The sequence below is a fragment of the Phyllostomus hastatus genome, unplaced genomic scaffold (genome assembly GCF_019186645.2).
Source record: "Phyllostomus hastatus isolate PE091 unplaced genomic scaffold, TTU_PhHast_1.1 phas_scaffold_129, whole genome shotgun sequence".
Taxonomy (NCBI): domain Eukaryota; kingdom Metazoa; phylum Chordata; class Mammalia; order Chiroptera; family Phyllostomidae; genus Phyllostomus; species Phyllostomus hastatus.
In genome coordinates, this window is record NW_025334009.1 from 4574033 (window position 1) to 4587685 (window position 13653).

The 13653-nt window shown below is 59.3% G+C and overlaps 1 protein-coding gene across 6 annotated transcripts in view; it reads right to left on the reverse strand.

Annotated features, from left to right (window-relative positions):
* Positions 1-6533: 6533 nt before the first annotated feature.
* The window catches only part of DAG1 (dystroglycan 1), a 50054-nt gene continuing 42934 nt past the window's right edge, over positions 6534-13653 (reverse strand). For all 6 annotated transcript variants that reach the window (XM_045856588.1, XM_045856586.1, XM_045856585.1 and 3 more), the window contains exon 3: positions 6534-11344. In XM_045856588.1, coding sequence (XP_045712544.1) covers positions 8945-11344 — 2400 coding nt within the window. In that variant the 3' untranslated portion in view covers positions 6534-8944. The remainder of the gene's footprint in view (positions 11345-13653) is intronic.

Consider the following 13653-nt stretch of genomic DNA (forward strand, 5'->3'; position numbering starts at 1 on the left):
CCCACACAGTCCAGTTCACCCCGGGTGGCTGTTCTCAGTGTGGCGACCCTCACGGGAGAGATCAGAATCCAAAGGTGATGCTGTCACTGGGGATGAAGGGAAATGGTAAATTTCGTAGCAAGAAGAGGAGGCAGAGAGAGTGCAAGTGGGAGAGAATGCGGAGGGTGACAGGGCAGCTAGGGCTGATGGGGCGCCACGGGCTTCGGGATGTTCCAGACAGACCGGGAGGCGGTGGGGGGGGGGGGGCTGGCTCCTCTCTCCGGGGCCCCTGGAACTCCGTGCTTTCCTTTTCCATGGAGTGCTGCTGAGACCTGTCTCCCCTCCCAGTGAGAGGCAGCTGAGGAAATCAGCTCCCTGTCCCCATTCTTCATCTGTGTTGGAGAAACAGGACTGAAGAGGAAGTAAAGAAGCGCAGAGAAACAGAGGGTTTCCCTGCTGGCTGAGATTTGTCAGCAGTACCCATGAGCTTGGGAAATAAGGCAGCTCCTCAAGCAAGCCGCAGGCTGGTGTGAGGCTACAAACAAGAGGCCCGATCTTTGTCCTGCTCATCAGCCCGGCTGGGCTGGGCCGGACAACCTCGCTTAGGTACTAGGGTCTTCGGCTGGCCCAGGCCGTTGGTCGAGTAGGAAAAGGAATAAAGCTAGAAGGTATAGAACTTGCTTGATGCTTTGTCTGCCTGATTCCTTTCCCGGTCCAATGTGAAGATCTTTATTTGCATTACGTAAAAAAAAAAAAAAAAAGCCAGTTAAAAAAAATCATCAAAAGTGTTTACTACCAGCCTAATCCCACTGCCTATCATTGCTCCTAAGAAAGCTAATTAAGTTCCATTGCTATTAGAGTTACGTGCTTCCAAAGGCTTGTTATGACAGGAAAACATAATGAAGCCACGGTTTCTCCAAGTTGTAAGCAGCTAAGTCAAAACATGCTGCTTTCCCTGGCCCTCCGCACTCCCCCGTCAGGCACGCCGCTGCCTGTGTCTATGCTGCCCATGCGCGTCCTCACCCTCCTTCAGCCACCGGCACCCACGCAGTGCCAGGTCCGGAGAGGCCTGGGACCTGCCTTCAAGGAGCTCGGTTGCAGGGGAGATAGGCACACAAGTTGCTCCCCATAAACTATAGAAAATCCCTATTGCAATCTTTCCCACTAGGATCCCGGTTCCCGTGGAGTTCCCTCTACCTACCTCTGTTCCATGGATGGGGAGGCGAGGGTGTGGAGGACAGGTCCAATAGAAAAGTCATGCCCTGCCCTGGCTGGTGTGACTCAGTGGATTGAGCATGAGCCTGCAAACCAAAGGGTCGCCAGTTCAATTCCCAGTTAGGGCACGTGCCTGGGTTGCAGGCCAGGTGCCCAGTAGGGGGCGAGTGAGAGGCAATCACACATTGATGTTTCTCTTCCTCTCTTCCTCCTTCCCTTGCCTTCTCTCTAAAAGTAAATTTAAAATCTTTAAAAAAAAAAAGTCATGCCCTCTGCCCAGTCCCAGCCAGCCCAGACAATAGCCCAGACAGCAGAGGTTCAGACATGACTCGAACAGTCCAGGGGAAGGAACGGCCTGTTCAACCTTCCCACCAGGCTCAGTTCCACAGATTCTCCAGGCAATCCCCTTAAAGGGGGCCCTATGTCCTGATCGCTTTGTGGCTCTACTACTGCAAACCCAAGCATATTACCAAGAGTCACCCTGGACTGCCAGGGATTTCAGTCCATGTGCCATAGCCACCCTCTCCTCTGTCCTGGTCAGAGTAGATGGTTGACAGGGTTTGCCTGCCCTGTTATTATGAGTGGGTGCCCAGCAAGTTTCCAGGAGCCGCAGAGGAGCTCCTGCCTTCTGGGAAGGATGGGCGGAATGGGGGGCGGGGTCTCTGATGGTGGAGCAAAATCCATATGCCCTCTGCTAGTGAATGACTTCGATTCAGTTCAATTTTAATACAAGGACAGCATGGTGCTGGGCTGCAAAGATGCAGCAGAAACCAAGACTGGTGAGCCTAATCTCCCCTCAGTGAGCTTGCAATATCCAAGTCTGGCCCTTGCCTGGCTGCGGCTCAAACCGGGCCCTGAACCTGGAGGGTTTGACGGCTGGACCTTAGTGCAGGCCTGGTGTCCTGCCCTGCGGTGGTGGGTGTGGCCAAAGCATCGCCAGGCCAGGCCAGGCTGTGAGGGCTGATGTCACATTCGGGCATCAGGGTTGTCTGAGAGCCCTCCCTGGCTCCCCCAGGCTCCTGGCTGGGTAGCAGCAGGTACCAGCTGGGCAGCAACATCTGGGTTACCCCTGCTCTTTCTATATTAATAACTCCTCCAGCTGGGAGGCCTGGCAGGGCATCAGCCTTCCAGGAAGGTGGTCTTTCTCACAGTGAGCTAATGGTGCAGACTGAGGAATGAATATGAAGGCTGGGCAAAGAACATTCTCCACTTGCCACCAAGAGAGAAGAAAGGCCATGTGTCCGTCTGAGCCCTCCCCCGATCTTTGCTGATTCTAGCCAAGCCCACCCCATCCCCCGACCTTCTCCAGGGGTTTTCTTGGGGCTCACAGGGTGGCTAGGTCCCTCTCCTAGCCCCGCCTGGCCCAGGCCTTCTCTGAGGAGGCTGGGGCTAGGAGGAAGCTGATGTACTTGGGACCCAGGGCATTGCTGGGGAGACACAGTGGTTGGTCAGTCAGAGCCACTGGGGTCACAGTGGATGTCTCCTCGGCCTCTCGTTTGCATTCTAATCACTTTATTGGACACAAGATGGCAGAGCTGCCGTTATCCGCCCCCTCCCCATACAAACATACACACCGTGTGCTCCTTGGAGAAGCACAGAACTCTATCCCCTTCAGCAACCCCCCAAACCCAGGTCCTCGCCCACCCCATCCAGGCACAGGTTCCCTGAGAGTGAGTTCTGCTGCTCTTCTCAGTGGTGCCTCCCCTTCCCTGCCATGCTGGGCCAGAGCCAGCCCCTGTCTTCACCTTACTCTTCCAAGACACGTAGCAACACAGTGCTGAAGGAAGTAGGGAGTGAAGAAGTGGGGGTGACCCCTAAAAAGGGAGCTGGCCTGACCCGAGCTCCCAGACATTTTGGCAAGTTCCAGACTTGGGCTTTACCCTCTGCTGCCTGAGGCCACCGACACCGTGAGAACAAAAGGCAACAGCACCCTCAGACCTGGTCCTGGGAGTCCTAGCCAACCGGATGTTCCCTGACGTCTTAGTGTGCGCCCAAGGCTGTGGCAGCAATTTTGAGCAAGGTGTTCCCTTGGGCTTCAGGATGTGCGCACTCCAGGGTCGACCCAGAAAAAGTGATCGCCTGCTCCCCCATCCGTGTCTGTTTCCACTGCCCAATGTCGTCATCCCCTAGGGGCGCAAACTGGGGAGACCTCCAGTCACGCAACCGGAGATGCCTGGTTTCCAGAACCCCCAGGTCCCACAGCACTTTCGGCCGTGCCCTCCGGAGCTCTCGCATGGAGGAAGAAGAGGCTTTGGAGCGCCCATCAAATGCTGAGCCCTACTGTGTGCAGCCGTCTGCACAAACCCTTGGAGGCATACAAAAGCTAAGGAGACGGTGGGCAAAAAGTAAGGGTCTTTAGTAGTCCCGCCTACATATATTCAATTTCGAGGTTTGCTGGAGCGGCCCCAGGAGCAGAAGCCCTCCAGAAACCTGGGCCCCAGACTCGGCACTCCTATCGCCCGTGGAGCCCGAGCTACACTGGCGCCTCTGAGATCAGGGACTGGGCAGCGGAGACTGACCAAGACGGTCCCACTGATGCCGCCAGTCGGCCACGGAGCTCCCAGCGGCTTCCGGCGGCTTGCCCTAAGGCCCCACCCACAGCCCCGCCCACAGCCCCGCCCACCGCTGGCAAGTTTACTCCGGCTTCTGGCGCCACCTCCTGGGAGCCTGCGGCACTTTCCTTCTCTTGGGCCCCGAGCTGGTGGCAATTTCATCCGTGCGGGGCTCGCCTGGGTGGAGAGCTGCCTGGATCACCGCCGGGCAACACCCCAAGGGCACACCGTGGTGGCCGTTTGGAGGCTGTCACAGGGACACAAACGAACCAGCTTCGCTTCGCCCCAGGTGTCACCTCATCCAAAGCTGGGGGCAGTGGAGCTACTGAGAGCCCCAGTGGCCAGGTCCCTCGCCCTAGGCCGCCTTCAGGCGGACACCTCCTGCAGGAGCTCCCCACCCCTACTTTGAACACCTTGCCTGTGTTCTCCTCTGGGTCTTCTAGGGTCCCCATAAAGGAAATGGTACCCGGCATCCCTCAGTGGGGGCTTCAATGATTCTTTGCTGCCCCACAATATGAACACAACTGGACAATCAGAGAAAGAATCTGGAGTGTTGAGATCACCCCTAGGATTGAACCTGCCTTGTCCTAGCTGCCGGCCCTGGACCCTTGCCCCTCTGGGCCGCAGTCATCTGGACTCAAGGTGGTGATCAAGAAGGAAAGCAAAGCAGGAAAATCGTAAGTCATCAGCTGATCGATACCTTTTTTAAAAAAGGTTTTATTTATTTACTTTTAGAGAGAGGGAAGGGGAGGGGGAGAGGGAAAGAAACATCACTGTGTGAGAAATACATCGACTGGTTGCCTCTCATATGTGCCCCCAACTGGAGACCTGGACCGCAACCCAGGCATGTGCCCCAACTAGGAATCGAACCAGTGACCCTTCAGTTCACAGGCCAGAGCTCAATCCACTGAACCACACCAGCCAGGGCACATAGCGTAGTTGCAGTAATATACAGAGGAGAGAAGCTCACCCTGGAAAGACTGGTGCTTAAGTGAAGCCTTCGATGCTTTAGAGGAGGTAGGGAAGGGCCTCTAGGAGCTGTTTCAGCCTGCTGGGAGCAGGTGGCACCAGGGCAAGTCGTGTAGAGACTCTGAACCTCTCTCCAAACTGATGGTATTCTGTAGGGCTAGTCTGGCCAGGAGCTCTAGACACCCCAGTATTCTCCAGCCAACAGCTCTGGCTTAGGTGAGAATGTAAATTATTTTAGCCTCCCTTGGAGTCTCTGCCCTTTTTGCAGGTAGGCACATCGGGGTTAACTCATTATCCCAATCACACACACACAGACACACACACACACACACACACACACACACACCAGTGTCTCAGAATCCCTTGGAGATTAATGCTGTCCCCAACCTCACAGATGGGGAAGCCAGACCAAAGGGACCCCCGGAACTTGCCCTGAAGATTCAGATGGGTAACAGCCCCCCTCTCCTCCCTCCCTGGGTCCCTTCCTGCCCCTTGCCTCCATCACCCTCTCTCCTGCTCAGACTTGACTAGACAGTCCTCACACCCACCGAGGAGAGGTCGCAGAGACCTGGCAGGAGTGCGGGGGGCTGGGGGCTGCCAAGCCAAACATCAGGGGTTCCCAGGGGAGAGCAGGGCAGAGGCCACCGACCCTTGCAGCTTCTCCCTGCCTCGCTGACCTAACTGTTCTCTGATGGAACCAGGAACCCCTTTACTGGAGTTCGGGACCGTGAGTCCACTCACGGCCCAGTGGCTTCAGGTTAGACATTAAACAGAACGTCCTGCAGCCAATAGAGCAAGGGCAGCCTCACTTCCCGGGCCCCTGCTGCTAGGCCCAGGGGTGAGGTGTGTGTGCCTGAACGCCTACTGGGGGAAGCCCCTCCCGGCACTTGGTGTGGGTTCCAGAAGTATGTTTGACCCTCAGCTGCCCCTACTCTGGGACTTAGCTCTAGAGGCAATGTGGGATCCTATCTGGCTCCTGAAAGTTTTGAGCCTAGAAGCAGCCCGGGGCTGTAGGTGGAGACGATGGGGACCCTGTGGGGATGGGCCTGAGCCCAGATGAGATACTAGTTGTTCTGTGTTCAGCGGTCCCTGATCCCACTTGGAAGACACAGCTGCTGCCTCCCACGCCCTGGGCAGAGTCCCAGGACTGCCCGGGCCCTTCCTGGGCAGTAAGTCATGGTAAGCCTGCCCAGCTGGCCTGTCCATCTCACACAGGGCACTCAGGGGCAGGCCCACAGAATACAAAAGCCCAACCAGGGCAGCACAGCTTGGCCAGAAAGTTTTTCCTTTCTCCCCACTTCAAGGCCAAGGTCAAACCTGCCTTGAGGCTATCTGGGAGACTGGCAGCCCCAAGCCCACAAGGCAGCCGGGGCGGAGCTGCCACCAGAGGACTCCCTAAATCCCCACCTTTTCATGGGCCCAGGCTGAGACTCCTGTCCAGGACCTGCGGGGGGTGCTGACCCACTCAGGGGCAGGGAGCCTGTGGCAGGACCTCCCCCATCATCCTCCCCCTCCTGCCCAATTTCATTGGGTTTTCTGCCCCCGTCCCACTCCCCCCGCCCTACAGTGAGGAAATTGAGACTTGGGGACTCAGGAAAAAGTGCCAAGGAGGGCTCATCATGTGCTGGCGGAACTTCCAGAGCACACGCCCACCCTCTCCCAAGGGCACAAAATCGGCAAGGCTGCGGGGGCCCTGAAGTGAGCTGCTGCTCCCCAGCCACCTCCGCCTGGGCCTGCCCGGGTCCCATCTTCCCACCCCACCCCTCATGTCCTAGAGTGTGTAGGGGCCAGAGAAACAGATGCTCGGAGGCAATGGCATTGTAATAAAGACACTGCTTTTATTTAGTTTGATATGTTTCTATACAGAATGCAGAAAACACATCTTAAAATCATATAGAAGGAAATAAAAACACGTCAGTGGTTGGTGGACATTTGAATGTGAGACGGACTGTCTCAGAGTCCAGCGGCCATCGCCAGCCCGCGCTCAGGGGAGGCGGCTGCCTGCAAGGGCATTGTTGCTGTTGTTATTCTGTTCACTGCCCCGGCGCCTCCGGTTGCTATGGCAACAGGCCATTCCGGGCCAGCCACATCTCTGCATGGCAGTGCCCCGTGGTGGGGTTGCTAGGGGCAACTGAGCAGTTTGGAAGGCCTTGCAGAGCCCTCACCTGGAACACTGGGAATTGTTTACTTTTTGATGAGGTCATCAAAAATAATCTCACCAGGTCAGATCCCACTCGTGCTCGTGCTAACTCCGGGGCACTGAGGACACTCTGGCTTGGACCGGGGCTTGGAGGCACAAGGCCCAGTCACCAGAAGTCCACTGAGCCTTCATCTGCACGCTCCCCGCACCGGGGCGCTGCCCACTCAGGTTCCCGCAGGGGGCTGGGCAGGGGAGAGAGTGGCTGGGCCCCGCGGGAGCGGGCGCAAAGGGGAAGGCCCCGGGGAGGGCCGGGGAGAGGCCCCTGCCCTGCGACCGGCCCTCTCCGCCTGAGGCAGCACACGTGAGTCCTCTGCGGAAAGGTCTATATGGCTTAGAAGTGGCTGCTTGGTGTGCAAAGGAAGCCTGGCTCCACCCACCTACCCTCGACCACATTATTGCAAAAGGCGTCCCTCCCTAAAAGGTACCCCAGTAACTCTCAGACATCAAGGAAAGTCATGCTTAGAACGGCGTCTTCCACAGAAGGAGAATGGAAGCAGAGGGGGCGCCCCTGAGTCACGGGACAGAGATGCAGGTGGACGGACGGACGTTCTGCTAAAAGAGGCCAAAGAAGCCTCAGTGTAGTTCCGGAATTTAAACCGTTAGGAAAAGGAGGGGAAAAAATAAAATTAAAATGAGCAAAGCCGTCAGTTCCGTGGAATCAACACTAAGAGCTTGTACAAACTGCTGTAAGCATCACCATTTTTAATCTTTTTTTAATAAAACAATTTGAGGCTGTATAAAAACTTTAGTAAAAAATTAGCTTTGAGAGCCCACAGATTCTTCACTACGAACTATTGCTGGCGCTCCTCCCCGGCCTCCGGGCGTTCCCAGCCATTCGGGCCCCGGGTCTGGGGCAGGAGCGCCAGAGAAGAGGGGTGGGGGGGTCAGGGTGGGGGCTGTGGACTGCTGGGACAATGCGGCCAAGGTCAAGTGAGGAAAGAGCATCACATGACATAAAAATATTGCATCTTCACCAAAACGTCCCCCACTGAGTGTTTCAAAAACCATGATATTCCTTTTAGGAGGGAAAAACACAGAAGGGTCAAAGAAATTAGGTCGATGCGGTCGAGTCCCTCGACCTCCCCAGGCACCCCCACAAGCAGCTGGTCCACCCTGGAGCACCTAGGTTGGGGGCCATGGCCCGCTGCCTCTCGGAGTCCCCTTTCCGTGGAAACGAAGACCCCTCGGTGGTAAGCCGCTGGCATGCGTGGGGTGGGGTGGGGTGCGAATGTCCACGGCCCCCCCGAGGAGGCCCCTGCCCCGGCTTCCAGCCCCCGGCCGCAGCGGGGCAGCAAGCCCAGCACCAGGGCCCCGGCCCCGAGGAGCCAGGGCCGGGAGGCCCCCAGTCCGACCCTGGGGTATCAGAGCAACCCAGTTTACATAGTGTGAAAAAATAGGATTCCTTTGATTAAAAAATACTGTCCCTTGGTCTTCTCTAAGTTTGAAACACCCTGGGAGCTTATTTTTAGCAAAGCAATTTCCCATACCCACCCAAAAATTATACATACAAGTTTAGGTAAACAGCAGATTAAATGTAAAAACTTAACCTTAAGAAAGTCCTTTGAATTTAATCTTGAGCTACTGTTTTCCAGGTTACGTCCTGCAGCTAGACACACGTGAATAGAAAAAACAGTACAGTTAGTGTTAAAGGCAAAACGCAGGGAGCTGGGAGGCCGCCCAGCACTGCCTGCGAGTTCGTTCACGGCTCCGCGCTCCCTCCATCCGCCTCTACGCCAAATGGTGCTTTCAGAGCCAGCCATCAAAAACGCAGCGAAGAATTTTCTATGAACAAACAAAAAGCTGTTAGGCAAAAAATAAAAGTAAAAATGTCCCCAAAGCCTCTCCGGCCGCTCTGGGGCTCGGGAGGGTCAGGGAGGGCGGGCTGGTCCAGGCCCCGCGCGCGTCAGTGTGTGCTGGGTCAGGCGTCGGCTCCCCGGGGCGACGGTCTGCAGGCCACCGGTCTCCGCAGACGGCCCGCGCTGTCTCCAGGGCCCCGCCCCACCCCTGCCTCCACCTAGGCGCTTGTGGGTTAAGGGGGGACGTAGGGAGGGGGCGACCGGTACGGGGTCATGTTCTTGGGACGGGAGCCCTTGCCCTCCATGGGGGCCGTGAAGGGTGGGGGAGGCTGGTAGGGAGGGGCGTTGGGGTCCTCATCCCGCAGGGGCGTGTACTCTCCCGCGGGGTCCTGGTTCAGAGGGGTGGTCTCGGGCACGCTCTGGTTGGGGTACTCGGGAGGGGGCAGTGGGGCCTTCTCCTCCTGGAGGATGAGTGGCATGCTGGAGGAGGGCGGGGGCTTGGAGTCATCCAGCTCGTCCGCGAAGATGATGGGCACCCCCTTCTTGATGAAGGTGGCCTGGTCCTCGAGCGTGAGCTTGCCCTTCCGCTTCTTGCGATAGCAGACCATGGCGATGACGCCGGCGATGAGCAGGATGGCCGCGACCACCACGGCCGGAATGACCGTGTGCAGGTACACGTCGTCCTCGCTGCTCTTCTCGGGGTCCCTGTCCGGCGCCTCCGTGGGCGGCGCCTCCGAGGGCGCCCTGCGGGGTGGCGCCACGGGGATGAACTGCAGGTGCCGGCAGCTCCCGGAGCCCGTCACAGCCACGCTCAAGGCCCTGAAGTCAGGTTCCAGCGCGTTGGAGAAGGCAGGCCGGGGCTTCCCGTCACCCTCGGCGATCCTGCGGCTCAGCCCCGTGATCTGCTCCTTGGGACAGGGCTCCAGGGGCAGCGTGTTGTTGGTCCACTCCACCACGATGGAGCCCTGCGTGATATTCTGCAGAGTGACCGTGCTACAGTTGCGGTCCCCGAAGGCGAAGGCCAGCTTCTTCACCAGGGAGATCTTCTTGTGAATGTCATTCACCACTGGGGCCGCGTCACCGGCAAACTTGGCCTTGAACCGCGCAGGCGCCCTGTCCCCCTGAGGGCGCCTGTGGACGTGGATCTCGAAGGCGTCCACGGCGGACAGGCCGCCCTTGTCGGTGGCGTGCATGAAGTACTCGTGCTTGCCCACGTGGCTGCTGTCGGGCAGCCCGTACATGAGCTGGCTGTTGCTGTTGAACTGCACCCAGGACTTCTCGCCCACCAGCTGCTGCTCCCGCAGCTTCAGGGTCAGCTTCAGCTTGTCCGTGGTGGTGTCCTCCTTGTCGTAGAAGGTGTCCGACGGGATCTTCACCTCAAAATAGGTGCCGACCCAGGCGTCCACCCTGTCGATGTGGTTCTTGAGCTCTGGGCGCTGGTTGGGCTCTCCCCCGCGGGGCACCCCGCTGGTGGTCGTGCGGACGCGCGTCGGCGGGGAGGCCGTCTCCAGTCTGGTGATGGGAGCCTTGGTGGTGGCCCGAGGCACCGGTCGGGGGGTACGGGGCTTCTTGGTCGGCCTTCGCGTCGTGGTGGTCGAGTCAGTAGAGGGCGTGGCTGGTTTTGGCGTGGATACTCGTGGCTTCTTGGTGGTAGTCGTGGGAGGGGTGGCGACCGCTGTGGGCTCCACATAGCCAGGGATGGTCATGGTTGGGCGGATCTGGCCAGGAACCGTGGTGCCAGCTTCCGGCACCCGAGTGGGCTGGATAGGGCCCAGAGTTGGGGTCTGAATGATGGCACCGCGAGTCCGAATGGTGACTGTGGGCTTCCCAGGAACGGGGTCCCTGACTGGAGGGGCCAGGGTCTCCGTGGGAGGAGCAATGACCGGAGACGTGGGGGTGGGTACAATCCTGGACGGCGGCTCCTGAATGGCCGTGGTTGGGGGCCCGATGGCAGTGACAGGCGTGGGTGTGGCGTGGATCTGCCGCCGGATGCGCTTGGGAAGGGGGGGCTTCTTGTTGGCAATGTGCCAACCCACCACGGGGTAGCCGAGCTGGGCCGACATGGTGCCCTCCCTGGCGGGAGCCTCTACGCCACGGATGTCGGGCACGCTGTTCTGGTTCAGGGAGCAGCCCAGCTTCCAGGAGAGCAGGGCCCCATTCTCTACGACCTTCTTGGCGTTTCCTGGGCCGGCCATGAAGGCCGACATGTCGAAGAGCCTGTTATTCACCACGGGCACCAGCTTCATGCTGGGAAGCTCCACCCCTGAGAAGCTCCGCATCCTGTGCAAGAGGTCGATCCTTTGCTTCGGGGTCATCTTGGTGAGGTCGGCATCCAGAATGACCGTCAGGACAGTCACGGGCTCCTCAGCCGCACAGGCAGATGAAGCCACCTCGCCGGGGTCGGGTGACGCCGCCCGCACGGATGGCAGCTCGCTGTGGTCCTCGGGGTAGACCTCGATCGAGAACACGCTGGAGGCCTGGGGGACGTGGCTCCCGTTGGCCCCCAGCCGCGCAGCGCTCACTGCGATGTAGTGCACCCCCTTATCCGTGTCCAGTGGGAGCCCCTCCAGGGTGCGGCTCTGCGGGTCCCAGTGCAGCCAGGACGGCAAGGCCTCCTTCCCCGCCGCTGACACCTGGAAGAGACATCGGCATGAGGTGAGTGCCACTGTCACCACGTAACCCGAAAACACCCACGGCAGGTAGCCACGGCCCGGCCTGCGTCGGGTGACAGGCTCGAGGTGTAATTCAGAATTCCTGTTGGGTGAGCCTACTCCTCTCTCCCGGGGTTCACTGAGATGTCACACACACAAAAAACGGGGGCTGCCAGAAGGTCTAGCTTGAAAGGCCAACGGTCCGTCTAAGGTCACACGGTGCAGAGACGGCAGGGCTGACGCTCACACACGTCTCGTCCGGAGAACCGGCGCCATGCGGCCTGAGACTGTTGTGGGTTTTCACGCCAGCGACGTGCCCGGCCACCCCGCCCCCACTCTGCCTGCAGAGTCCAGCCCGAGTGTCCCACCCTCCGCGCTCCTTCCCACCCTGGCCTCCGCCCTCTCCTCTGCCCTCCGCGGACACCCCTCTGCCTTTCCCCGCACCCGGGGGCAGAGATGCACACGGGTCTGGGCGCACGGGACAGCCGATGCCCTCAGACGACTCACTGTGCAGCCATCACGTTACAGTCAAGTGTAGCAGACACCGCCAGTCGTCTCTTTTTTAGCTACAAAAAATATTTACTTCAAATGTTTTGGCTGAAAAACCTGTACTTTAAATCTTTCCAGGTCAATCGCGTTAAACGTGCGAACGGCCTCATCCACCTGTAAGCACGTAAAGCAAAGGCTGCACCGCACGCTCCCGTTCTGTGAAAGACCACAAAGCGAAGATGTAAGGCCCAGGCGGAGACGTCAGGGAACCAGGAGACGTTTACCGGGCCGGGCCGTGCCTGGTCGTGCCCGGCCACAGGTCAGGCGTTCGGCCAGGGTCTCCAGCCCCGAAGCCGCCGGTTCCCAGGGTCTCTGGGTCTCCTCAGACGGGAACATTCTGAAGCCCACGCACCTCTGAGCATCCTGGTGCAGGCCGCGTCCGGCCCAGGCAGCACTTTGCGTGGCAACGATTCATTTGATACAAGGGCCACAGAAAGCGAACTAAATCTGAGTTCCACAAGGAACCTGGCCAAGGCAAGTCTCAGACAAGCTGGCACCCCTGCATCTGCAAGGCCATTTGGGGAAAGCCCCTGAACTTGGAAGTCTGCACACGCCCGAGGGGCTGGCAGCACCCACAGTCCCCGAGAGACTCCACTAGCGGCCTCTCCCTCCCGAGGGCGCCGGTGGGGGGGACGCTCTGGGATGCAGCGCCCGCTCGGCCGTCCCGGGCAGAGCGGCAGCCCCCTCAGTCCGCGGGAACTCTGGACCTTCCCTCCAGCTTCCAGTACTCTGCACCACCTTCCCCCTCGGGGCCTGGGGGCGAAGCGGGACAGAAAAGTTCCTTCTGAGAGTCACAGCCGCCAGGACAAGCCAGGACTCATCCTGGTAACAACCGCCTACTCAAGGGGAAGCCCCGTCCTCGGGAGCCCGGGCTGAGTCCCAGCTCCCGGCGGGTTGGGGCCTGACCCAAACCCAGCCTGTCTGCTCATCTGCACAGAGAGGAGAAGGACGCCGTCCCTGCACAGTCACAGGGCCAGGCACAGGCTGGATGTGTCGGTGCCGTTCCCCACCCACCCCTGCGGGCTGAGCGAGGACCCAGGACACGCCGCAAGGCTGCTGCCTGAACGGGTCCATGGCATGTCCAGGCTCCACTCTCCAGGCCCCCTTCCTGACTGGCCTTGCACCCAGTGCACAGTGAGGCCTTGTCTCCCTAGTCGTACCCCAAAACGGAAGCTCGAAGCATCAAAGGGAACGAGGAGACCGCGGGAAAGGGAAGCCAGGATCCTACAGGGGAATAAGGCCAAGCTGGGGCCCCCAGAGACTTGTGTGCCTGGTAAGACCAGTCTGCAGGTGACAGCCCGAACACCAGCACTCCCCTCCTCCTCGGTCTGTAACGGATGTGCTGCAGCCTGGCACATCTGCGCCTGAGGGTCTCACTGTCCTTGGGGTCTTCGGTTTACTCGTATAAACACTCCCGCCCTAGCTGCACCGTGAGCACCCACCACTAACCCCTCAGGGTGGCCGAGCGAGGCACGGCACGCGAGAGGCAGGGACCCGAGTTCGGTGCGCGTGCTCCTCAGCACCCGCACGTGCTGCCGGGGACTCCCCCAGGGTTTCAGGTCACTCAGCCCCTGTCACCGAACACCAGCACTGCCCGGGAGAGGCTGGAGCCAGGGCTGCTGGCCGCACCTCTCAGCGCTCTGCGGAAGGAGCCCTCGGGCGGCTGGTGGGAGTCTGTGGGAGGCAGAACCCACAGAACAAAGCCCCACTGGAGAGGACCACGGGCCACCCCCCAAAACGCC